Here is a 26,190-nt window from a genome sequence, read left to right on the forward strand (position 1 = left end):
CAACTTGTTGACAAAATTATCACCACAAAGAGATCAGTCTTTAAAACGCAGGGGGAAAAAGCAGGTTGGACTGGCCTGGACTTGACCAAAGAGTGCATTTGAGACATCATCATCTTGGGGACCTCTGAAGAGACAGGAGGGTGAAAGGGAGTTGTCAACTACAGTGTTCTTTTTGGGCATGAAAGTCCAGCATTTCATTTATATGTATAGCCTGAAGAGGCTGGCAACATGCTGAGTACATACATTTTCAAATGAGTGGATTTCCACACATGAATCTTTCCTCATGTTGTTCTATTTGCTCAGAAGACTCCAAGATCTCTTTCCAAACTTCCACAAGCATGCCTTTCAGTTCTCTGTAGTTTGAGACCTCCTCATTGAGTTTCAGTCTACCTCTTCAAAAGCTTTCCGAATTCACTTGTTTTATCTCCAGAATTATATACTATGTATACTGTAAGATACTACTTGGTCTTGCTCTTAGGCCCTCCTATTACACAAATACATTTTTTCTTCCCATGTCTAGATTTTAAGTTTCTCAAAAGTGGATACCATGTCATAGATCTAAAAACAGAGTTTATCAGATTCCATTTTGTCAGCTGAGCCAAGGTATTATCTCTATTACTCTAATAATGGCATTTGTTCTTCAAATAATTATAAACACATGGATTAATATTTAGAAGACACTTAACATTAAATTTTATCCCAGTAACATCTTTTCTGAGACTTTATTCTGCCATCACCTCACTGCTAATGAATAATTAGTGTATGGCAAAATGAACAAAAAATGGCAAGTGAATATTAATAGGATAATTGAAAAATAGCTGGTCATGTTTTTGTGGGCATAATTTCATGATTTCAGCTTAAGGTTCTATATGAAATATATATAACAACATGTTCTATTGGTAAAACCATTCCTTCTTTTATGATGAAATGACGTATATTGATATTTAATATGACTCCAACTTCTGAATGTTAAAAAAACACATTATTTTAAAGTTATTCCTTACCCAAAAGAGCATAAAATACATAGATTTGTGCTATATTAATAATTAAATAATTTTGAAAATTCACATTTACAAAAATAAAAATGGTTCTAGGGGTGGAAGATCTCTATGGTAGTAAAAAGTTTATGAATAGTATCAGTTTTACCTATTAAAAAATTTTATTTATTTGCTATCCCAATACAGTAGAAGAAAGTTCTCATTCCTAATAACTATTTCCAGCTATTAAGCATTCCTTAAAAGGCTATGAAACTGATTGCCCTCTCAAATCTCACTTTCCCATTACAATTAGCAGCAGTTTCTTTTAATTATCCCTGCCCTTCTTAGAGCAGTCTCAGATATATAAAAATTAATTACCTGGAACTCACATCTTTACAATTTTAACCTTTTTATGCTTCACTTGTTTACAGTGACATTTATTTAAAACACTTATCAGGTGACTGAATATGGTAGACATCTGATTTATCAAAATGGAGGGCAGAAAAACAAAATGTAGGATATTAAGCTTTTTATGGTACCTTGAGATTTTCCTAGAAATCATTATCTTATCAAAACTTGTTTTGACATGGCTGAAAGACATGTACAGTAAAATGATATTAATGCAAGATCACTGTTGTCATTAAGCCATCACATCACCTATTATATAACTATGCTGAAAATATGCTCAAACTTGCCCTTCTCTTCTTTTTTAATTATGACAAGGAACTTTTCACACTATAGCTAGCTAATTTAAAATAATAAAATCAAGGTCACCTACAAGGTTAGGGATTTAGTATAACCCCGCTCCCTAACTTCCTTCAAATACCTTTGCATCGTAGGAACAAATTAAAATCATTTATTCATGTGTATACTCTATTTTTGTTAGAAATTAATTCACAAAATTTCTAGCTTTTGTTTGCTACTGCAGCAGCTCAGTGGAATAAAAGGTCTTTTCTAATCCATTCTTCTAACCGCAACCAGGTATCTCTATCTTAAAAGATACTTATCAAGTCTCTGTTCCCCATACCCTTCTCTCTACCATCTCTATTATCCTCACTGAGCCCTGATTTCTGACCTACAATCTCAACTCCCAACACTCTATCGTCTTTCTTTCCTTGCCAAATGTTGACATGAATAGTATATATTAATGCCTTTATCCATTTCATTTCTTGATTTTTGGCCTCCAACCTGCTGTCTTTGCTTTGGAATTTCACTCTCAGTGGCCAAGTACTACCTTCTTATATATGGGGATCTTTTTTTTTTTTTTTTCTTTTCTGTCCTTCCTTTTTAATCCCCTATATATGTGGTATCTGCTTAAGTCCCAGCTCTATTGATCGTGTCCTTGTCTCCCTTAAGGGGTACATGATTCTGCTAGACGGAGGTTTGACATACTGGCATCTTAAATTGTTCTGTTTCCCAATCTTTGCTGGCCTATAGACATAGCACATATAAAGTAATCATGATAGGCAAAGTAAATACTGTGTCTATAACAACACAGTATTTGCCTAAATGAATCTTAATACAACCCCAAAACTTAAGTGGAATTAGAAAAATACCTTTGCTTAAAACAAAGGCAGTTGTTTTTCTAACACACACATACACACAACATGTTATTGGGAGACTCATTTGAGTTTTACTTTGTCACTACCCCCTATAACTTGCCTTAAAATTAATTATATGAAGGCACAGAGCCTTGCCTTCAATTAGGTAGAAAAATTCTCAGCCTGCTTAAATGAACCCCTCCCAATTTGGAGGGGTGGAGGCAAATTTCCCGTATTAGCAACAAGATGGTAGCTCTTTAAAGAAATTGACTAACACATCTACTTCCTTATCTTCCATAATGTGAAAAATAAGAAAACAAAAGTTCCAAATCCCACAGTTCAAGACCACTACCTGGAATCATGACTAAAAATGTCTGAAAATAAATCTGAAAAGGTTTAAAGAAAAGTCAACAGTTCTACTTTTTTCTAAACCTTAATTTGTGCTCTTCAATTTTAGAAAAGCTTAATTACATGAAAACATGAACACTGATTCTATTAATATACTCTCTTGAAAATGCAAAATACTTTTTAAAGACAAATTATCTTTGTAATATCCTCTGAGAATGAACTTCTTGTGGCCAGAAACAGCAAAAGTCATAACTAAATGTGTTTAGGGTGCTGAATGGGAGCAAATGCTGATAGGAAAAGTTGACCTTTTGCTTTACAATATATTTTACAATATTCTTCAGCGTAGTATTTCTAAATCCCTATTTAGTTATAGCAGGTGCCAAGACAACTGTACACCAGGAAGGATAATTTTAGTACTACTATCTATAAAAGAGATTAATAAATCTAGAAGGAAGATGCTATATAATTAAACAATAACTCTTGCTCAACCATTATGTAATTGCAGATAACTATCAGGTCCTTAATTTAAAGTAATACTGCAGGCATTAAAGAAATAAAATATCTAGTAACTCTTCAAATATAGTCTCTTAGCAAGGTAATAAAAGCAGTAACATCTGTCTACATTAGTCAAAAGAGAGTATAATTTAGTTCTTTGAAGGTGTTAAAACCAGAATCTTAAATAACAGTTTAATTTCTGGAACCAATCGTAACATTTGACTTTGTAAGAAGTCTCGGTGCTCTTTGACATTTACTACTGGAAATCTTTGCTGAGTTCAGACTTCAATAAAACCATTGCAATTGCTTCTTTCATCAGTGGAGTCAATTATCTATTCATATATGACTTGAGCAGTGGTTCTCAGTTTGGTCTCAGAGAAGCAAATTTAGTGTCACCTGGACACCTGCAAATTCTCTATCTCTGTCTCACTCCTGCTGAAACAGAAACTCAAGTGGTGAGGCCAACAATCACGAATCCAACAAGCTGTCCAGGTGAGTCTGGTGCATGATAAAATTTGAAAAGTACTTGAGGAGAGAGAGAGACTTAACTAAACTATACATTGCATTAGAAACAGAATACCTTATCTGGGTCATGGCTTCTAAGGCTTTAGTGAAGGCTTAACAACTAAGAGATGAATAAAATCTAATATTTGAATCCAAGGGAAAGAAGCCCACCAGTCCAGAGAATGTCTCTGATTATAAATACCTTCATTTCCTGCTTATGTATTGTTCAAAACTCATTTTTAATCTTATAATGATTTCCTACTACCAAATAAAGCCAAAATGAATTTAAGATGCCTTCTTCAATGTTATGTGTTTGTGGAATTTAAATTAATATAAGCGTGGCTCAATTTATAATTAGGGTTATGAGTCTTCTGGTAGAAAATTCTAGAGTTTTGAGACCTTATGAAAAATTAGGTTGGAATCCTGAATGTTGTTGACCAACAACAGATCCAAAGGGTTATATTCTGATAAGAATTTAGGAATTTTCTCAAGTTTTATCTTGCTGTAAGCTCATGACTTTTATGAGTAAATAGTGGTAGTTGCCTATTGTAGGGCAGAATGTGAAAAAGATTTCCATTACAAATTTTGAAGGGAAATTGTGATAAAATTTGAAATACAGACGGAGCCATTAGATTAAGTTATAAGAGGTGGACTTCACTTAAGAGAAAAATGTAGCAAAGACAAAAAGTATATTCTTGACCCCGGTTAACCTGTGCCAAAGGTTTCCAAGATATCTGAATGCTATAGGTAACCAATGGAGGTTGATGGGGTGGAGAAAACAGGACAATATTTATTCGGTATTTTGGAAGTATGCAACTTCACCTTATCACTATCTGATAGTGCAATAGAGCTTGACTCTGCAGTATCTTCATTTTGCTTGTAGGAAAAGTAGGAGAAGGAAAATTTCTTACTTCTATTTCACCTTCAACTTCTCACCTTATTTTCATTCATCTTCCTTTTACAATTTGTAACCAACTTGAATTTCTAGTCCTTCACGTGGATAATTTAGCCATATTTACTAATGAAATCAGGCAGTCACATGTTAGGAGAGTAGAAACTACAGGTACTGGTCATTCTATGAATATGAGCTCTGCATATGTAAGAAGTGGCCTTAGAGGTCAAGCCTCACAAAAGTATGAAGATCCTATGACTAGTCTCTGGAAAATGTGCTATTCAGAACAGGTTTCTAGTTTTCAATAACAACTTACAGACAAATAAGTATTTCTTTGTATGTTTATTATGATAGGCAAAAACATCTACTACTAATAAAATAAGAAAGGAAAAAAATATTTTAAAAAGTCCTAAATACTGGCATATTATATCAAAATCAAAACTAGGAATTTGGCATTTTCAATGCAAAATGAAACAGATCAAGTGATGTGCTTCACTTGATACTCCAGGATAGCTGAGAGGATGCATAGACTGAATAAGGAAATGCCAAAATTAAAGCCATAATAGGTACTTGATCATAAAGACAATGACCATAAAGGTCATTTTATGATCTTTAATAAACTGGATTAGAACAAACTGGAGAATAAGACCAGTAATTCAAAGCCTTGAGGAGTGGCTGGGTATATATTTTTTTGTGTGTTATGTCTGTTAAATCCTTTCCTGTTTTTGTATCAGACAAAAAAAATTGAAAACCATCTTTGAAAGCAGCTACTCCCTTTTTGTAATTATATTTATAAATAGCATACTGTATTTCTTCAAGTTTTTCAGAATCCAGTATTTATAACTCAACCATTATTCCTATAACTAAGTATTTTGCTACATATTTTAGGAATCTTCTCCCGGTACCACAAACATACCAAAAAGTTCTAAACAGGAGTGTAAAAAATTCTCTGAGGAATTTATTACCCTCTCTCACAGATATCGTTTTGACTTTTAACTTTATTTAACTCTTATAATTGTTTGAATTAAATTGAAGGGGAAAAGTAATGCTGTGATATTTCAGACATGGTATGGCCAGCTCCTCCAGGTTGGCTGGCTTTTCTGTCCTCACACAGCTGCCCATTGTGGTTGAGCTGGCTGCAGTTAGAAGATGATGATGCATAGTTACAGCACTATTGGCAATCTCATCAGGCCTCCCTGATTCCAACTTGAACATCCATGGTATTAATCCTTATCTAAGATGTTTTTGCCTTGAAAGGGAGAGTAGAGAATTAATCAAGAGTAGTCTCCAAAAGATTCAGTTCTTTGGATCACAAGCCTCTTCAGCATCTTAATATTTTATTCTATCCAAAAGATTCAAACACTGAATAAAATGATTACTAGATAGTATCTATCAAAATAATACAAATAAAATTCAGTCTAGGTTACCTATGAAAATTTTGTATGAAAGAAAGTGTTTTTCAACAAATTTTATTCATAAAATTTAAACAACAAACATTTTTCAACATATTATATTGAACAAATAGTTTATTGAAAGCTCACTGTTCATCCATCCCTGGTCTACCTGTTTGGAATTTGTCTGAGGACTGAATTGGCTATAAAGAAATTATATTTTGGCACCTAGACCTATGCTTTTTTTTTTTCTCTCTGTTTTGCCAAAAGTCAAGTTCTAAATCCTACAGAATTTACTACAGGCCTTTTAGAATATTGTATTTCAATAGGATCTGCAAGCTCATCAAGCAGTAATAGGATAAAAACAATAAAAACATGAGTTTTAACCATTTTATGCCAGAAATTTTTGCCATCAATTGTTTGAAATATATGACTTCTTGGGATATTTGAGAAAAGAAAAGGCATCTTAAGTGTGAACCTTCATCATTAGGTTTTCTCATTCTCTTTTTCTATATTAGAAATACACAGTTTCCCTTACATCTTGTTTTAGATTATAGATGAAAAGATGAAAGCAAATGAATAGCACAAGGCCTGTCATAAATCAAAATATTAAACATTAAAGGTCATGCTTAAGACCTTTGATACTTCTAAATTTTTGTTGGAGATTATAAATTTTCAAAGTTTTATTACACTTTTGGTTAATTTAGAGACTTATTAAGATGATTTTCTTCAAATTTTAATGAGCTACAAATCCATCAATGCATTAACTAGGGGAAAGATTTTAGAAAATTGTCACCAAATGGAGCACTTCACATCTGAAAACAACAATTAGTCTTCCCTCTGGCTACTCATCAGGAATTTTTATGACATAAAGCAACTCTATTTTGTTTGTTTGCTTGCTTTATAGCACATGAGGATATATTAGAAATATTAAAGTTCTGCATGGTGTAGCACATTTCTTTAAAAAATGTGTTTTATAAACATATTTCTTTTAAAAATGTGGGGTTTTTTTTTTTTTTTTTGCTTACTAATTTGATGGGGCTGGAGTCCTTCTTAGCTGAATACTAATGTTCAGAGATTTTCATAATTTCAGGATACAATGTTAACCATAACTGTTCCAGTTTGCTAATGCTGCCACTATGCAAAATACCAGAAAAGGATTGGCTTTTATAAAGTGGGTTTATTTGGCTACAAACTTACCTTCTAAGTGTCCAAACTAAGGCATCAACAAGAAGATACCTTCACTGAAGAACGGCTTTGCCGGTTTGAATATATTGTGCCCCCCAAACTCCATTATCTTTGATGTAACCTTGTGTGGGCAGAAGTTATCAGTGTTGATTAGATTTTAATTCTTTGAGTGTTTCTGTGGAGATGCATCCCACCCAACTGTGGGTGATGACTCTAATTGGATAATTTCCATGGAGTGTTGGCCCACCAATCAGTGGAGCCATATAAATGAGCTGACAGGCAGAGGGAACTCAGTGCAGCTGAGAGTGACATTTTGAAGAGGAGACACAGCCAAGAGGGACATTTTGAAGAAAGCACAGGAGCTGCAGACGAGAGACAGTTTGAAGATGGCCGTTGAAAGGAGACTCTTGCTCCAGAGAAGCTAAGAGAGAACAAAGGCCCCAAGAGCAACTAAGAGTGACATTTTTGAGGAACTGCAGCCTAGAGAGGAACGTCCTGGGAGAAAGCCATTTTGAAACCAGAACTTTGGAGCAGACACCAGCCACGTGCCTTCCCAGCTAACAGAGGTTTTCCGGACACCATTGGCCATCCTCCAGTTAAGGTACCCAATTGCTGATGTGTTACCTTGGACACTTTATGGCCTTAAGATGGTAACTGTGTAACCAAATAAACCCCCTTTTATAAAAGCCAATCCATTTCTGGTGTTTTGCATTCTGGCAGCATTAGCAAACTAGAACAACAGCCGATGGCGTCCACAACACCTCTGTCAGCTGGGAAGGCACGTGGCTGGTGTCTGCTGGTCCTTTGCTCTTGAGTTGTGTTTCAAACAGTTTTCTCCAAAATGTCTCTGGGCTTTTGCCTTAGCTCCTCTCTCTCAGCTCCTATGTGCCATTGAGTTTTTCTCCCAGTGTATTTCTTTCTAAGTGTCTGGGGGTCCTCTCAGCTTCTCTGGAGCAAACTCTGGACTTCAACAAACGTCTCTGGGCTTTTGTCTTAGCTCTTCTCTCTCAGCTCTTGTGTCCTTGCTTCTTTCTCCCAGGGTGTTTCTCTCTAAGCTTCTGGGAGTCCTGTCTCAGCTTCTCTGGGACAAACTCTGGACTCCATCTCTGAGTTTAGCATCTCCAAACAGCCTTCTGTCCACATCTCCAAGTGTCAGCAAGTATCTCTCCAAAAGTCTTCCAAAATGTCACTCTCAACTGCTCTGAGCGCCTTCTGTTTGTGAGCTCTTTATAGGACTCCAGTGATTACATCAAGACCCACCCCGAATGGGTGGGGTCCATATCTCCATGGAAATAATTTAATCAAACATTTTGCCCACAGTTGATTGAGTCATATCTATGTGGAAACATTCAGTCAAAATATTACAACCTAATCAACACTAATAGGTCTGTTCTCACAAGACTGTATTTAAAAATATGGCTTTTGGGGGGGATATAATATATCCTAACTGGCACAATAACCTTTGGTTAAGGTCTTTGGTAAAAAAAAAAAAAAAAAAAAAAAATTTCATTTTTCCTTATTTTTCTTGTTCTGATAGTCATGACTTAACTGTTTTAAAGACTCAGGGTAGGAAAGTTTATAGGTACTTCCTGTCATTTATACATTCATGCAGTTCTCACAAGATTAACACCAGTGATTTTCACACAACCACAATGGGCAGCTCTGTGAGGACAGAAAAGCCAGGCAACCTGGAGGAGTTGGCCATACCATGTTACAGAACAGATATTTATTCTATCTGAATCTAAATGTCAAATGAGTAGAACCCTGGATTTAATTCTATTCAGAATAACTGAAGCTTTCTCCACATGCTTAGTTGGCGTGACCTCTATATCTATTCTGGCTAGACATGGACTCTGGATAAAACATCTGGGTTTAAAATGTGTCTTTAGAACTCATCCTCCTGGTCACTTCCCCACATTTTGGGCTTTAAACTGAGCTAACCTTCAGAGTAAGTGTTTCTGAAGTTAATGATAATGAGATGGGGAGGGGTAGGGGGAAAGGGGAAAGGGATGGGGAGGGGGGAGGGGATGGGAGTGGGAAGGAGAGAGATTACTTTTGTTCTGAACCCAATGGAAGATGAAGGATACGCCCATTATGCTAGAATGTAAGAAGCAGCATAATAAAAAATGAAAGCTGTTGAAACTGACTTATCAAAACCAAAACTAAATTCCTTCTCTGGTTAAGTTTGGAGACTGTTATTCTACCTTAAAGGGATTTTATTCATATTGCTCCTGTTTTGAGGCAGAACTCGTCAAGATAGTAAAAGATAAAAATCCATTAAGTCAAAGGTATAATTAGTAGAAAGCCTACCTGATGGTTTTAGGACATGATTAAGGACACACCTAAATGCAAATAAAGATGCTCACTTGGAAGCAAGAACAATGCCACACACACACATGCGTGCACACACACACACACCCCAAGAGTCACACACTCACACTCACACATTCACACACAGTCAATCTGTCAAGGATCACATGCCAAGCTTATACTTAGTTAATTGTGTCTCATTCTAAATGATTTACAAAGTCCTAATTCTACTCTTTTTATTTATGGTAATGGCATTTTGGTCACGACTTAAGAAAAACAGTTATCATTTGTATATATATACTGAAATATATTCAGATAAAATGACAGGAGACCTGCTTCAAATAATCTTGTAGGGGAAGATGAGAGAAGATGTAGCAAAACCAAGAATGCTCTGAATTGATAATGTTGAAGCAAGGTGATGAATTCATGGGGGTTCGTGATACTATTCTCTCTACTTATGTATTTGAAATTGTCTATATTAAAGGGAAAAAAAAAAATCTTAGTTCCTATCCCCGATTATTGAATCACAATCTACTGGAGTTGAAGCCTCAAATTCCCAGACCTCATCCTAAAAATATGGAATCAAAGTCTTCAGGTAGAAGTCACTGCATATAAACAAGATCTTCACACATCTTATGATCCAGTAAAAATGTCAATCATATGTGTTCTGAATATGCCATGTATCATTCTTTTGTGCAAATAAAGTTACTCCTTAAATTATCTCTTTGGGGACTGACTTAAAAATTGTCCCTCTCTTAGAAAAGACTCTGAGATTAATTTTCACGTAGGAAGTTTAAAGGGGAAGAAACCTGTGAAGGAATAAGGGAAGTTGGATTGGGGAGGTGGACGAGTTGAAATGTGACACAGTCCAGGCAGACACAATGGAAACATGAGAAGAGCTAGGAGATGGCCTTACAGAGACATCATGCAATGAGGCCTTTATCCCCTGCTCCAGCCCACTGGCAAGCCACTGGATGCAGCAGCTCCCAGGGATGGGGTATGATATTGAGTGAGATTGCTGTTTGGCAGAGGGCAATTCACCAAAAGTGACTCGAGGATTTCCATCAGCCACCAACACTGCAAGCACCTGAGGAGGAGGAGTTATGAGGAGGAGGAGTTATTAGGAGCAGGAAATTGTGTATCTTAGTCCTGAAAGGGGCGGGGGTGGGGGGGTGGATTTGGGTGATGCTTCACAGCGATTATGACACCGAAAAGGGTTGAAAAGTCTTTACTGGAAATTTCCTAGTCTTTTCTCAGTTTTTCTTCATATGCCTCTTTCCAATTAACACAGAAATGCTGCAATGGCCATTAGAATAACCACATTATAATTTCTAGCTGCTTCTGTGGTGCCTAAATGCATTAACCATTACTCTTTGGATTAAAATGTAAAACCAGCACTTTTTAATTTCCTTCAAAGTCAGTGCAACATACTCCTTGCCTCCACAACAAGAATAATTTTAACTGTTCAGTTAGACAACTAACAGTCTGGACTTATAAATAATTTTTTGGTGGTTTGTTTCAAGATGATATTTACTGGTTTAGATACATGGAACTAATTCCTACTCATCCACTTCGTTGTATCGGTCATGTTACCTACGGTAAATACCAAGTCAATAACTCACATTGAATCCTTAGAAATTATGTTTTGTCATATATTGCACAAAATACCGCACATATAGAGCATGTATGATATACACTTCAGATATGTTACTCTAGTTTTGTGTCACCCTCCTGTAATCAGAAAGTTTTGTAACATGGTAACACATAGCAGGCGTTGTACTAGGCAGCCTCTCCTTCTATCCAAGGCTTCCTTTTGGGAAAATTTCACAGATTTTTTTCAAAATGCTTACAGTTCACTCTTAAATACATAAAAAAGTAAACTTTATTTTTCCCTGTTTACATTTAATTTAATTTCATCTGGGTTATAAGAAAAAGAGGAAAATAATATTGAATAATGAGTAAACTTCTAATTAAAGTTTCCACTGCTAGTATCAAGACGTCAGAGGAAGCTGTTTTAAGAATTGGTCATATCACTGACCAAAGCTGTTCCCAGCATCCAGCAGGTGGAGCAGGAGAGTGTAAGGGCAATTCCCACTCTGGGAACTGTTGAGAAGGCAATTTATAGCTGTCACTCTGAGCTGAATCTATTTGTGTATTTTTTTTCCAAAGAAACATACTTTTATATTTTTAGAGAGTTTACCTAATTATTAATAGCATCATTTGTACTGGAAACTATACCATGTTCCAAACAGCTAATTAATAAACACATTTTTGGAGTATAATGCATTTGAAATTTTGGTGATCACTTTTACTGTCTTTTGACCCCAGTACGTATGTATGCCTAAATTCCTCTGCATATTTCAATATGTGGAATGATATTGCTTTTTTATAGTGAACATAATTAGAACTCGAAATCTAGAGTAACACAACTGAAAGTCATATTTAATGTGCTTTATAAATAAGACATTTTGCAATGTATATAACAAAACATAATTTTTAAGGATCCAAAGTGATTTAGCAACCTGGTATATACTATTTTTAAATACTCTGTGGTATAAAATTGATTTTTAACACAGAAAATATTTATAACCTAAGTGTAAAATCTGAGAAATTCCTTATTTCTGATACTTGTATCAAAGCAACCAGACTGAGAAATGAGTATTCCGAGTAGAAAGTGGTGTTTTAAATAACTCTTGAACCCAAAGAAGGCATGCCATGATGATAAATGCAAACTCTTTTATATGATCCTCAAATCATATTAAAGAGACATTTCTAGGCAGGGACATATTTAAATCATTCTATATTTTCTTCTTCCCTCTTATATGAAAATGTCACTTTAAGAACAATATTTTAGGAGTGAGCTTTCTTTCACTGTGTATGTCTTTAGATAAATTGTCTGCCAAGTTTTACTGATTGGGGATTTAGAGTTCCTTGGAGGTTTATTGTAACTCTTTGGCATTATCAGTATAAATGTTTATGCTAACTATAATTATTATTCTTTAATTATCTTGACATAGAGGATTTTTTTTCAATTTCATTAAGATGAAATAGCTGTCTTGTGTATTATTTACTAACCTGTATCATTGTTTTGCTTTAAGTCATCAAGATTGCCACAAATCAGCTGCAAACTTCAAAGAAATCTCATTGAAAATATTAGAGCTATTATAAATTTTATTTACCTCTCTAAAGTAACTGAAAGCAAACAAAACAGCTTTCTTAATCTGTATGATTTTTAAAGAAAATCTACGTTCAGAACTGTTGCCAGGCACAGTCTCTTTGCGGATATGATGTTTTATCTGAAACCTGCATCTGACTGATGAAAATGTGTCAAGCATTGGACAGTGTGGGAGAAGAGCTTTAAGGCAGAGTGAACAGCACAGGCTTGGATACAGGAACAAACTCGGAAGTTCCAAGGAGTAGGGCAAAATCCTATGGACAGAGAAGCTGATAGGCTGGAGTTACATCACGTGTGGCCTTGTCAGGGTATTGGGATTTTATTCTCACTGTGATCAGAGCCACTAAAGTATTTTAGGCAGGAGACTAACTTGGACTAATTTATGCTTTTAAAAGGTCATTCTGACTGCTGTGAGAAGAATGAGCTATAGGGAGCGAAAGTGGAATTAGGGATAGAAGGCAAGAATGGGTTATATCTAAGATTTACTCTAAAGGTCTTGAAGGCATCAAGAATTAACATCACCTGAGAAGTAGATAAATCAGTTCCTTTGCCCCTGGTCTATTTATTTCCATTCTCTGTGTATCCTTCCAGACCATATTAGTAAAGTGTGTATCAGAGAAACCACTTATTAGGCTGCCTACAAATCAAATTGCTTTATAGCTATTGTAGTAGAGAAATCATTTGCTTGCAGAGAAAGCCTTACCAAAAAAGCCAATTCTAGATATATATGGTTTCTAAAATAGTGAAGGTGTATGTGAATAATTTATATAAGCTATATTTCTAAGTGTTCCTAGAATTATTTATTTAATTGTTTTTGTGATGACTTCACTGATTGTAACTACTTATTTTATTATCACCTTTTGGCCATATATAAGCCTCAATATAATTTAAATTGTTAAAATGCATTATCATGTCTTTCATTGTTCACTTTAATCCAGAAGAACTAGACAAATCAAGCAATATATGACATAAATTTAGTTTTGCTGACAGGAAAACATACCAAATGAAAATATATTTCCTATAGAACAATAAATTTTACATAGTTCCTTTAATTTAAATAGTGGAGCACTTATTTAAGTAATATTTTACTCAAAATTCCAAAGTATAAAAAAAAAAGATATTGAGGTACAATTATACAAATGCATACTACACAGCACTTTTTGCAACAAGAAATTTCCAGATTGCAAACTGATCTGTAGAAAATAAAGAAAGGCCATACATGACTGAATATTTGGTGGAAGTAAGCTGCTGTCAATTGTATAGTCAGGTAAGGTTTCTCTGAGGAGGTAACATGCAAGCTGAACACTAAATAACTAAAGGTACTAACACAGGAAAATAATAGAAAAGAATATTCCAGGAAAAAGGCACACAAGTGCTCAGCTGAAAAGAGCATGGCATGTTAAAAGACAGAAGGTGGCCAGGGAGCATATGGTAGAGAGATGGGGGATCAGGTCAGTGATATATGTTTGTGTAGGACCTTGTAGTTGTAGCAAAGGTAGACATTTCCATATGATTATTTAATGAGAGGCTATCATAGCATTGAAACTGGATAATGAGATGAGTTGATGTATATTTTTAAATGATATTCTCACTATTCTAGGCAAACCAATTGCCAGCTATCATAGAACTACAGGTACAACTTTATCATGACTTTTTTTTTAATTTTTGCTTTGTTATATTTGTTTTTTTGGCTGCCCAACATCCATTTGCCCTTTTTAACAGCATCCCTCTTTTCTTAGAGAAATTACCTTTCTAGTTTCATCAGAGGCTCCATCCCCTCTAGTCTGAAGGTGAGCACATGACCCAAGTTAGGCAGATCAAATGCTCTTCTTCAAATCTGCATTTCAGTAAAAGGCCAAAGAGGTACATTCCTTCCCTGCAGTCACATTCAGATCACATGATGCTGCCCAGACAACAGAGCCCTGGCTTGTGCTTCTCAATCTCCACTTCCCAATCCCATTACAGAGCCATCATGGAGATTCTGTGAGGCCACGGTGAATTTGCAGTAATTCACCTTTACATTGGACAAAATGATTTGGTTTGTTCAAAATTTAAAAAATTGTAATTGCATCAAGCAGGCCACAGTTTTTTAGAAAGACATATTAAATTGAAAATTATTTTCTGGAGATTGTGTTTTAAGGATAGAGGATTTCCAACTTTAAATTTTTATAATTTACAATTAGCAGCCACTCTTTCTATAATTGAAGTAAATCATTAAAAAATTTCTACATTAGTGTGTGTGTGTGTGTGGGGGGGGTGTCTTTAAGTGCTGATAGAGAGCGAAGTCCCATGTTCACCTGCAGCAGAAGCCCCTGTGGCACCACTCACCACTGAAGAATTCGGGACTCTGCGAGGCAATTTGAAAAATTTATGGAAATCTGTTACTTTTATATTCAGTAAAAAAGAAAGGGAGAAGGATACTTGCTTCCCCTTCTAACTTCTAAAATTTGATTCATTGATATATTTTTGGTTTACAGTACTACCCTGTGGCATTTTGAATCAACTATTGCCTTTCTCCAAAGAAATAATATATTCCATAATTAATTCAGCACAAGCAGTGAATGTGCCAAATCTGTTTATTTTTTAAAACGCCTCTAGTGTTCTTTTCAATAAATCTATTGCATTCTTTTAAAGGACCAAAATCTTACTGAATTTAAAGCACAATCAGAACAGATTAGGCCTCAACATATACAACTCAGTTTGTAAAGCTGGATTTCAGTAAAAGACAGCTAGATATTTAATAACTATTTTGAATTAGCCACTTTCTCCCATGAGTCTCTACATAAACACCCATCCCGCTGAAGAAATTTCAGTGACAATGATAAAAAAATAATAGCAATAGCTAATATATTAAGCCCTTAATATTTGATAGGAACTTAATAAGTATGCTACATGGCTCTTCTTTAACAGTACTCATAAAAATCCCAAATGCTATGTACTATTAATCCCATTTTACAAATGACAAACTCAAATTGAGACTTGGACACATTAAGAAACACTCCCAAAATTACACAAGATTTCAACCCAGATGTGAGTTCTTACAAACTACTCTATAACTGTCCTATCAAACACCTTTGCAAATCTATTCTATGTGATTTAGTGTCTTTAGAGAGACTCAGAATAAACATTTATGAAAAATATACACACTGAGCCCAAATCTACATAACATGATGCTTTTTACCTACCTGTATGTGTATTTCATACAAAAAAAACCTCTCAAACGTTAATTTAAAATAGCATTTTGAACGCTCTTCAACTAAAAGAGATAGAATTCAGTCTAGTTGGTCAGCAGGATAGTGCCTTCTTTCCCTCAACTGATCTCAACAAACTCAGCTCTTCCTATTGTTTTTTGTCCTTTAATTGTTCCACTAAAAAACTGCAAATATCTTCATGCTGCATATAAAATGCAGATCAGAAACTTTTGAATGCATTTAAAATATATACTTTGATCAACAATGAATACAGCAAATGATTTTCTTTGCTTTCCCTATAATTTCATACAAGTTTTAGAATTACAATACAATTTCACATTCCAGACAGCATTTTTCTAAATTCTAGGTTGTTGTTTTTTGTTTTTTTTCTCCTGGTGTTTAGCTATTGTTTATTGATCATTTGCTGTTAAGGGTGTGTGCGTGTGTGTGTGCGTGTGTGTGTGTGATGACTGATAGAGGGAAACACTGGAAGATACGCAGTAGCTCCACTCCAGACATATTTATCATTTGTTCCTTCAACATATTTTGACAAACAATCTTCTCATTAAAAGGTTGTGGGCAGTTTGGAAGTTGCTAATTGTTTCCCTCTTAATCCTTTGCTTCGCTGGCTCTAAGGGAGCGCCACAGAATACTTTTGAAAATGATAGATCTAAAGATAGGTTGAGGATGTAACTTAATATTTGGAACATTAACAAAAGGAAAAGGGGCATTATGAACAATTGTGCCAGCACAACAATTATAAATTGGACCCACTATGGCAACTGAAGCATATGTTACCCTATGTAGAGTACTTATTAGATTCTTCCTATCTATAGGTCATCTTTGACTAGATAATCACCAAGTATAGTAGTGCCTGCTGTTCTTTCCTTAGTTGAAGAAACTAAAGTGCATTAAGAATTTACATGTATACCTACATGTATATCTATGGTTATATATGTGTATACATATACATATATCCATACATCATGTATGTATGTGATGATACATATCATGGCTAATATATTTGGGTAAAATATAATTATAATAAGTAGTTATGCACACATGTATACACATGCTGTCATGCTCTTTAAGTAAACTTATGATAAACATATGCTTATCGTGGACATGAGGGTGGGGACCATACTTCTGCATATTTATAGCCAGTGCCTTTGTGTACAATGTATATTTCTTAAAATTTTATTTGATGAATTAATTCAACATTTCCTGAACACCTGCTTTGAGAAGTCAATGGATCACACATTAGGATATAATGACAAATAAGGCCCTAAGTCTAGCAAAACTGAAAAAAATTAAACAATGATAAATAATAACAATGAGTTCAATGCTTACAGTAATATATGAAGACACAGAAAAAACTGTTAATTTTGTGGAGTTAGCATTGCAGGTTCACTGAAATAAACTTTAAATAACAAATATAGCTTAATTCATGAAACAAAGTGGAGAGAAAAGAGGATAATCCTCAGAAAATTTCAGGATCATATGTAGATTTCTGTATGTTTAGACATATTTCCTGACATAAGTTAGAAGATAAAATGTTGGAAAGTGAACAAATATGGAAATACTTTGAATGATATGCTAAAAGCATTGGTATTTATTTAATATATGATGAGTAACATTGATGTTTTTTTAAAAAAGTAAATAGCAAAAGATCAGATCAGAATTGTATTTCAGATGAATAAGTTTTGTTTGAGTGGGATGGTGGTTGGAGGAAGGAGCCACTGAAGGCTGGGGGTCCGAATTGAGAATATGTCTTTAAAGGGGCATTGTTCTAGTTTGCTAATGCTGCAGAATGCAAAACACCAGAGATGGATAGGCTTTTATAAAACGAGGGTTTATTTCGCTACACAGTTACAGTCTTAAGGCCACAAAGCATTCAAGGTAACACATCAGCAATTGGGTACCTTCACCGGAGGATGGCCAATGGCGTCCGGGAAACCTCTGCTAGCTAGGAAGGCAGCCGGCGTCCACTGCAAAGCTCTGGCCTCAAAATGGCTTTCTCCCAGGACGTTCCTCTCCAGCAAGCTTGCTCTTCCTCAAAACATCACTCACAGCTGCACTCAGTTCCCTCTCTTTGAGTCAGCTCATTTATATGGCTCCACTGATCAAGGCCCACCCTGAATGGGTGGGGCCATGCCTCCATGAGAACATCTCATCAGAATCATCACCCACAGCTGGGTGGGGCACATTCCAAGCAAATCTAACCAGCACCAAAATGTCTGCCCCACAAGACTACAAAGATAATGGCATTTGGGGGACACAACACATTCAAACTGGCACATTCCACCCCCTGGACCCCAAAATGACATTATCTTTCCAAATACAAAATACATTCATTCCATCACAATATCACAAAAACTTAAATCATTTCAGTAACAAAAGTTAAGTACAAGATCCCATCAAAATCAATTATAGGCATGGCCAGTCCTAAGGCATAATTTTTCTTTAGCTGTGGATCTGTGAACTTAAAACAAGTTATGTGCTCCCAATATACAAAGGAGAGACATTCATAGGATAAACATTTCCATTACCATAAGGAGAAATGGTAAGGAAAACAGGGTTAACAGAAGCAAAACAGTTCCTAAAACCCACAGGACAAACTCCATTAGATTTCAAAGTCTGAGAGTCATTTACAGAACAATGTTGCATCCTTGGGGCTTGAGAGAGCGGGAGTCTAACCCTTCCTAAGGGCCTTTGTGGCAGCCCTTTCCTCTCCAAACGCTTAGGTGAGTGCTCCAACATATCCACACACTGGGGAGACCACCTACTCGGCCCCACCCTCCTCAAACATCGGGGCAGCTCCCGGATTCCCTTCCATCTCCGGTGCACACGTTCAACTGCTTCAGAACAATGTGGTGGCAGCCAGGCTCTCCCCAATTCCCTGGGAATGTGCTCCGCCTTCTTTGGGACCTCAGATGGCAAAACTCTTCCAGAGCATCGAGGCGGAAAGCCCGCCCTCGACCTCCAGGGCAAACTCACCCTTTCCATGCATGTGGGCTGCTCCGCTCTCCCAGCCCGAGACCTCTTGACTCCAGACCTCAACCTCCATGGCTCTGTCTTTGAAGAAATTTTTCCTTTAATTTTTACCTTGTCTGTCTCCTCCAGTCCAGACCGGCAATGGCTCTGTCTATAAAGATCTCACAAAAATTCTGTTGGCTTTGCATGAAGCACGCAGGGGTCAAAGCCATTAGACAATAGGATTTTCCACAAATCCTTTCTGGATAATTCCATCTCCAATCTTGGCTTGTACTGAAATGGCGGCTGGGTTCTGTGTTTGGTTACATCCTCATGTTGGACTATAGCTTCAGGGATTCCACCCCCTGGAAGCTCATAATTTTCCAAGCGATCAGCTTCTGGTCTCTTTGAACCCAAGAGTTCAGTTCTAAGTTTATCTCTCTCCGCTTACATTTTACTATAAGCTGCAAGAAGAAGCCAGGGTACCTCCTCCACATGTAGTCTGGAGATCTCCTCAGCTAAGTATTCCAGGTTGTCACTTTCAAATTCTTCCTTCCATCTGATACCAGGATTCAATTTTGCCAAATTCTCTGCCACTTTAAAACAAGGATCACCTTTCTTCCAGTTTGCAACAACACATTCATCATTTCTGCTCAAGTCCTCATCAGAAGCATCTTTAGACTCCATATTTCCATAAACAGTCTCTTTAAAGCAGTTTTGGCCTTTTCTATCAAGCTCCTCACAATTCTTCCAGCATATTCCCCTTATCCATTTGAAAAGGCATTCCAACATGTTTGGTATTTTCAAACTCAGCAGCAAAAGCACCCCACTTCTCTGGTACCAAAATCTGTTCTAGTTTGCTAATGCTGCAGAATGCAAAACACCAGAGATGGATATGCTTTTATAAAACGGGAGTTTATTTTGCTACACAGTTACAGTCTTAAGGCCACAAAGCATCCAAGGTAACACATCAGCAATCGGGTACCTTTACCGGAGGATGGCCAATGGCATCCAGGAAACCTCTGCTAGCTAGGAAGGCAGCCGGCGTCCGCTCCAAAGCTCTGGCCTCAAAATGGCTTTCTCCCGGGACGTTCCTCTCTAGCAAGCTTGCTTCTCCTCAAAACATCACTCACAGCTGCACTCAGTTCCCTCTCTTTGAGTCAGCTCATTTATATGGCTCCACTGATCAAGGCCCACCCTGAATGGGTGGGGCCATGCCTCCGTGAGAACATCTCATCAGAATCATCACCCACAGCTGGGTGGGGCACATTCCAAGCAAATCTAACCAGCACCAAAACGTCTGCCCCACAAGACTACAAAGATAGTGGCATTTGGGGGACACAATACATTCAAACCGGCACAGGCATTTTGGCAGTAAAATGAAGAGTAGAGAGATCTGACTAACAGGTAGTGCATAAAGGGTCTTTAGAGATTGACAAATTCTGACTGGGAAGTTTTGAAGTTTATTTCCAAATCAGTAATGACCCTAAAGGTAACAGGAGCTGTATTAGGAAGGATATTGAGGCATCTGTTGGGAAACATAGGAAAAAATATCCAGAAAAAGTGAGACATGTAAGGTTGTAACTCAGGAGTGATTACAAGTCAGAAACACATCTGCAGCATAAAGATCATCCCCATTATGAGAAAATAGAACTTATTGATACAGATTTGATCAATTTTGGGAAAACTATATTGAGAGAAAAATGCAAAGAAGAGATGCTTTGAAAGTCACTAAAATTTAAGACTAAGCAAAAAATTTAAAAAGTATTCAAACAGAAAAAATTGGGTTTAAAAAAGTCATCAAAGATTTGAGGAGAAACTCAGATAAAGGGCCATCAGAAGAAGGGGAAGAAACATCTAGTTGCGTAAGAGACAGCATGGAGAGAGTCGTCAGATTGCTACACATTTAATAAGGCTATGAACCAAGAGGAAATTATAAATGTTGTAGATGACTGAAAATCAGCACCACTCTTCTAATAGCTGAGAAAGCATCCCCAGAGGAGTTGGGGAGATAGTACCATAAATAAAGCTGAGGAGCTGCCTTTGACAGTTACATGAAACCTTGACTTCTTTAAGACAAAGATACAGTGAAAGTATTTGTAGCCAGAGATTATTGAGACCCAACCCAAGGCTTTAAACAGGGAGAGGAAAGAATTCTTTTAGTGTGTGGATTCTAGCTTCTAGATGACTATATAGGTAAGCAACTAGTGCTGAAATACTGAAAATCACGTGGGCCAATAAATAAAGGAAAGTACATACAGTAAAAAGTAAACAGTAGATAACATGTCAATACCTCTTAGTGTGTTTATCCAGGGAAAAATTACTTAGCCAAAAACCACCCAGCAAACCAACAAAACATATGTTACTGCTCACTACTAAGGAAATGTGTTAAGAGTTTCCTGTGCCTTTGTCTATGCTTTAATAGAAAATAGAAACACCAGGGTTCTAGTCTCTCCAAATTCTCCAATTTTTTCCTCACAGTACTGGAATACCTCAACTAGAAAGTGAAAATAAATATATTTAATAAAAAATGTTGGAAGTATTTTATCCTAGTTACCCATGCTCCTTGATTTGCAAAGAGATTGGCATAGACAGGGGTCCAGTAGATATTTATCAAATCAATAAATAAATATCGATTAGCACAGGACTATCAACTGCTTTAGTATCCTTGGAACATCAGATTTATATATTTACATAGGCAATATGATATTAATCTCAGTGTTTGTGAAGACGTTTTTGCTGGAGACGGTTTACTGTAATAGAAATATACATATAACTTGCATGTATATAATATTTACCTATAAACAAATGTTTATTTAAATGTCAATAAATAGCAGGTTTTTTCTTATTATGTCCTAGCTCATGAGTTAAACACTGTAGTAGACTCTCTTATTTAAAAAAAGTTTTTCTGAACTGATAAATTCTGCATGCATTGTAGTGGGACAAAGAATGGTCTCTCAAGTCAAGAATACCACTGAGGTAATTGGAGGAAAATTTCACATCAACACAAAAGGTGAGCAGGTGCCAAAGCTTTCAAAATTTGAAGAATTAGTTTGGAAAAGGATCAGCAAGTATATAATTAGAGTCATCATGTCTTGTTTAGCTGACATAAATGGTTAGTTCGCTCTGAACAGCAAGATCTTACTTATTGAAATTTGCAGAAATTTTAGCAGAATATGTAAAGGAAAATAGAAAAATGAAAATACAGAGAATGAAAGACCAGACATAAACACAATAATTTGAATGCAAAACTCAAAAACTAGACGCAGTTCCTACTCCTAGATATCCAGAGGGAATCTACAATGGAAGTATAGAAGAGTATGCGAAAACCTGATTCCAGTTCTATGAATGATTTCATTTTCCAAAGATTGCTACAGCCAAATTTCCCTTCCCATATTCTCTTTTTTACAAAATAACTTGGATGTACTTCTGTTGGGAGGTGGAGTCTATGTTCCTACCACTTGATTCTGATCGAGGTTTGATTACAGCAGAAGTGACAGAACGCAAAGTCCAAGAGGGCAGTTCATAAAGGGTGAAACAGCTTCTACCTAGTTCTCTTGGGAAGTTTGTTCTCGGTACCCAGTGCCTTGCTGTAAAGATGCCCAAAAAGCCTACAAGAGGCCCACATGGAATTGAAATGAGGCCTCTAGTCTACAGCACCACTATTATTTTATTGTGTGTTTGTTTTTGTGATTTTTTTCCCCTTAATTATTTAAATATGTAGAACTAGAATCTTCTCTGTTTCATCGAATGTTAAGGGATGGCTCATCCTATTAAAAAATGGTAATGATGAAGCATAAAGATTGATCATTCTGGAATTATGAGCATAGCATTTAATTCAAGAAGCATGGTGTTAAAACACATTGAGGTTATTAGCTGTAAGACTGTGGAAGGTTATTTACATTCTGTACGTTAGTGCCCTCATCGACAAAATGAGCAAAATAGTGGTGCCCATCCAATAAGATTCTTGTGGATATTAAACTAGTTAATATTTGTGCAGAGATCAGCACAGTTCTTATAAAGTGGGCCATTCATCATTATTATCATTTATATTATCACTTCAAATCTGGAGAATGATGAGATGAGAGAGGTGGTCAATCTGTATAATCTGGAGGAGGGAGGAAGAGGTTCACCATAACAGCCGCTAACATTTGATGAGAGGAAAGCCAAATAAAATTAGCAGTGGCAGTGATATATATCATGGTAAATTACTTACGGGTCACATTTTTCACAGCAAAAAATTCCCAAACCAGCGAAAAGATGAAAATGAGGAAAAAGGTACAGAAAAAAATATTATTTGTAAATTCCTGGAAACCCCTGATCAAATCTCCTTTTATGGGACAAAAGACTACCCACTACAACACTTGCCAAATAAAGTTCTTGTATGCTGAACCAGCAATGTATCATCCCTTAAAGGCACAAAAATATCCTCTTGGAATGAGAATTGTTCTACATTTTTTTGTGTCTTTTTCAAGGCAAACCTAAGTTCACCATTACATTTCCTACCCTGCTAACTGAATGGTTTAAAAATATGATGGCTAGAATTAATGGAACTATCCTAATGTTATGTTTGTACCTATTTTAACAATCATAGATCCTTAGCATTTAAAGAAATATTTCCTCTTTCTGGAAAATAAAGATGCTATCTCCCATAAAACTTTGTTAAAAAATGGAATATATGAAATAAACACATTAAAACTACAGAAAAAAACTGGCTTCCTACTAACAAGTAGGAAAATAGGTTGAAGAGAGATTTGAGTTGCATCTTCCACTCTTAGGAGTAAGCGAGTAATGTTTTAGAAAAGCAAAGAAGAAAAAAAATCCCATGCATAATCAAGCTAGATTTTAAATGAGACAGTCATCTATTCATGCATGATTAACACAACCCGATATTAATGGCTTGGAAATCAATACATTAACCATAATATTAGTGATCACTTTAACGCTAAGCATATATGTTATCCAGGTTTGGAGGATCTGTGATATGAGAAAAATCAAATGATCCTTTATTAAAAATAAAGTCAATATACTCTGCTTCTCACATAGCAGTCTCCATGTTCCTTTGCTTCCCTCAATGCACCAAGCACTATGAGGCAGCCTTCAGATTCATTCATTGAGTGGCATTATTATAGTATCAATATATACCTTGCACACCAACTACATAAATTTACACAGGACATAATTTAATACAAAAAACATTATCATTTTCTTCATGATTTCAATTAAGCCTTTATAAAGAAATGTATAATGCTCCTTATCTTCAATAGTCACTTATCTGGGATTCATCAAAATAATATCATATCACATAACTTTAGGTAAACTGTATCTATCTGTCCAGTCAAGTTCTTCATTAGTCTTTTTGCCTACAAAATTCCTTCTTTATCTGAAAATTTATACAATTTTCCTCCTACAATTCAAATCATAACATCTCTTCTTTTTTCTCCAACATTTTTTGTTCATCAAGCCAATTAGGCAAGTGATCATTTACGTCAATAGATGCGAAAGTGATTAAGATCTATTCTGAGAAAAGAAGATAAATATAGTATGACATAGTATAAGAACTCTTTGAAGTTGAGTAAAATGTAATTTACTTGACATTTAGAGGAAGGAAGTCCTATATTATTCTTCAATATCTTACACACAGCTAAGATACCCCCAGATCACAGTTGTCACCAATTTTGAGAAATAATTCAAATATCTTCCAACAAATTCTGACATCATGAGTCATGTTACCCAGAAAATGGAATGCTTGCAGAGGAACAGCAAAAACATTAGTCAAATTGTTAGCTCCCAGGAATCTGACTTCTCTAAAAGAGAAGTAAGTTTTTATATTTTTAAGGCAGAAATTGGCATTTTAGTATCAGCAGGGTATCTATTTGCCTTATAATTCTTCGTTCTTAGGTATATACATCTATCGTCTAGTGAAATTCAAGGTGTGAATTCCAAGCTAATAGCAATTTACACTCCATTAGCATTTTTTTGAAAAACATGCAGAACCAAGTGTAGAAAATAAGTATTCATGCTTCACCTCTATATTTCTTTAAAATACATCTTTAATGGACAGATATTTGCATTCAGAACTGTTTGTATTGATTTTCAAGCCATTTTAGAACTCAAAGGGACTAAAAGAGTATCCTGTTGGCCTGTGTGTCCTGTGATTTAGCACTGCATGTTTAAATATGAATTGAGGAAAAGACTAGAGTTATTTCTTACAATTTCCCAGAATACATTAGCAACTGAACTCTGCAGTGATTTATAGATGGAAATAAAATAATGTCGTTAATGTTAAAGGAATATTTCCCTTGTGACATACTTTCCACTTTGTAAATGATGTAATTATGGATCGTTACAAAAAATTTACCTATACATTCTGAAAATGGTTTTTAGCCCTAAACATTTTTCAACAACCATCTAGTGAACTTTGATATTCTTACACATTGGGTCTGCATAATAATGGAACAGGATCTTACTGGGGTTAAAGAGCTGGAAGTGAAGGGTAAAAGATAAGAGTGCATTTACCGGAGTTCTCAACTCAGGTATGGCGGCTTGATAGGTGAGTGGGCGACAATCGCGAGTGTTTGGCACCAGGACACAAGGGAGGAACATTGGACCCAAGTCATCTCCATCCAGAACATCCACCGTGAGTGTGGTGGTGGTGGTTCGTCGTTCATTCAGATTTTGTGCACGGTCCTGTGTGAGAGAAAACAAATTAAATAAATTAATGGTTTGTATAGACATTAGAATGCATGCAAACTGAAAACCAAAAAAAAAAAAAAAAAAAAAAAAAAAAAGTTAGGTAACCTGCTTAAACTACTTTGAAACACTGTTTGAAAGTGGTGAAGATGGAATTTAAACTGAAATCCATTTGTCTTCAAATCTCACTATGGCAGGTTGAATTATGTAACCTTAAAATTAATCTGCATTCTTGTAGGTGTGAAGACATTGTAAATAGGGTCTCTTGAAAATGTTACTTTAGTAAAGGTGTGGCCCAACTGAATGAATATACATCTTAATCTAGTTTACTGGAGTCATTTATAAGCAGAAATTCAGGCTTAGATGGAGGAAGTCATGGGGAGGAACCAGAAGCAGGAAGTAGCAAGAACTCTGAAGAGAATGAAAAGGGCATCTCTTTGTGATGGGAAAGCCAAGGAACCCAACGGATGGATGGCTGGCAAGCCAGCAACAGAATGCCACAATCTTTGGGG

The 26,190-nt window shown here is 35.9% G+C and overlaps 1 protein-coding gene across 7 annotated transcripts in view; it reads right to left on the reverse strand.

Annotated features, from left to right (window-relative positions):
- The window catches only part of PCDH15 (protocadherin related 15), a 1,822,477-nt gene that overhangs the window by 508,784 nt on the left and 1,287,503 nt on the right, over nt 1–26,190 (reverse strand). For all 7 annotated transcript variants that reach the window (XM_037804906.1, XM_037804907.1, XM_037804908.1 and 4 more), the window contains one exon: nt 25,505–25,675. In XM_037804906.1, the coding sequence (XP_037660834.1) occupies nt 25,505–25,675 (171 nt within the window). The remainder of the gene's footprint in view (nt 1–25,504; nt 25,676–26,190) is intronic.

The sequence above is a fragment of the Choloepus didactylus genome, chromosome 15 (genome assembly GCF_015220235.1).
Source record: "Choloepus didactylus isolate mChoDid1 chromosome 15, mChoDid1.pri, whole genome shotgun sequence".
NCBI lineage: Eukaryota > Metazoa > Chordata > Mammalia > Pilosa > Megalonychidae > Choloepus > Choloepus didactylus.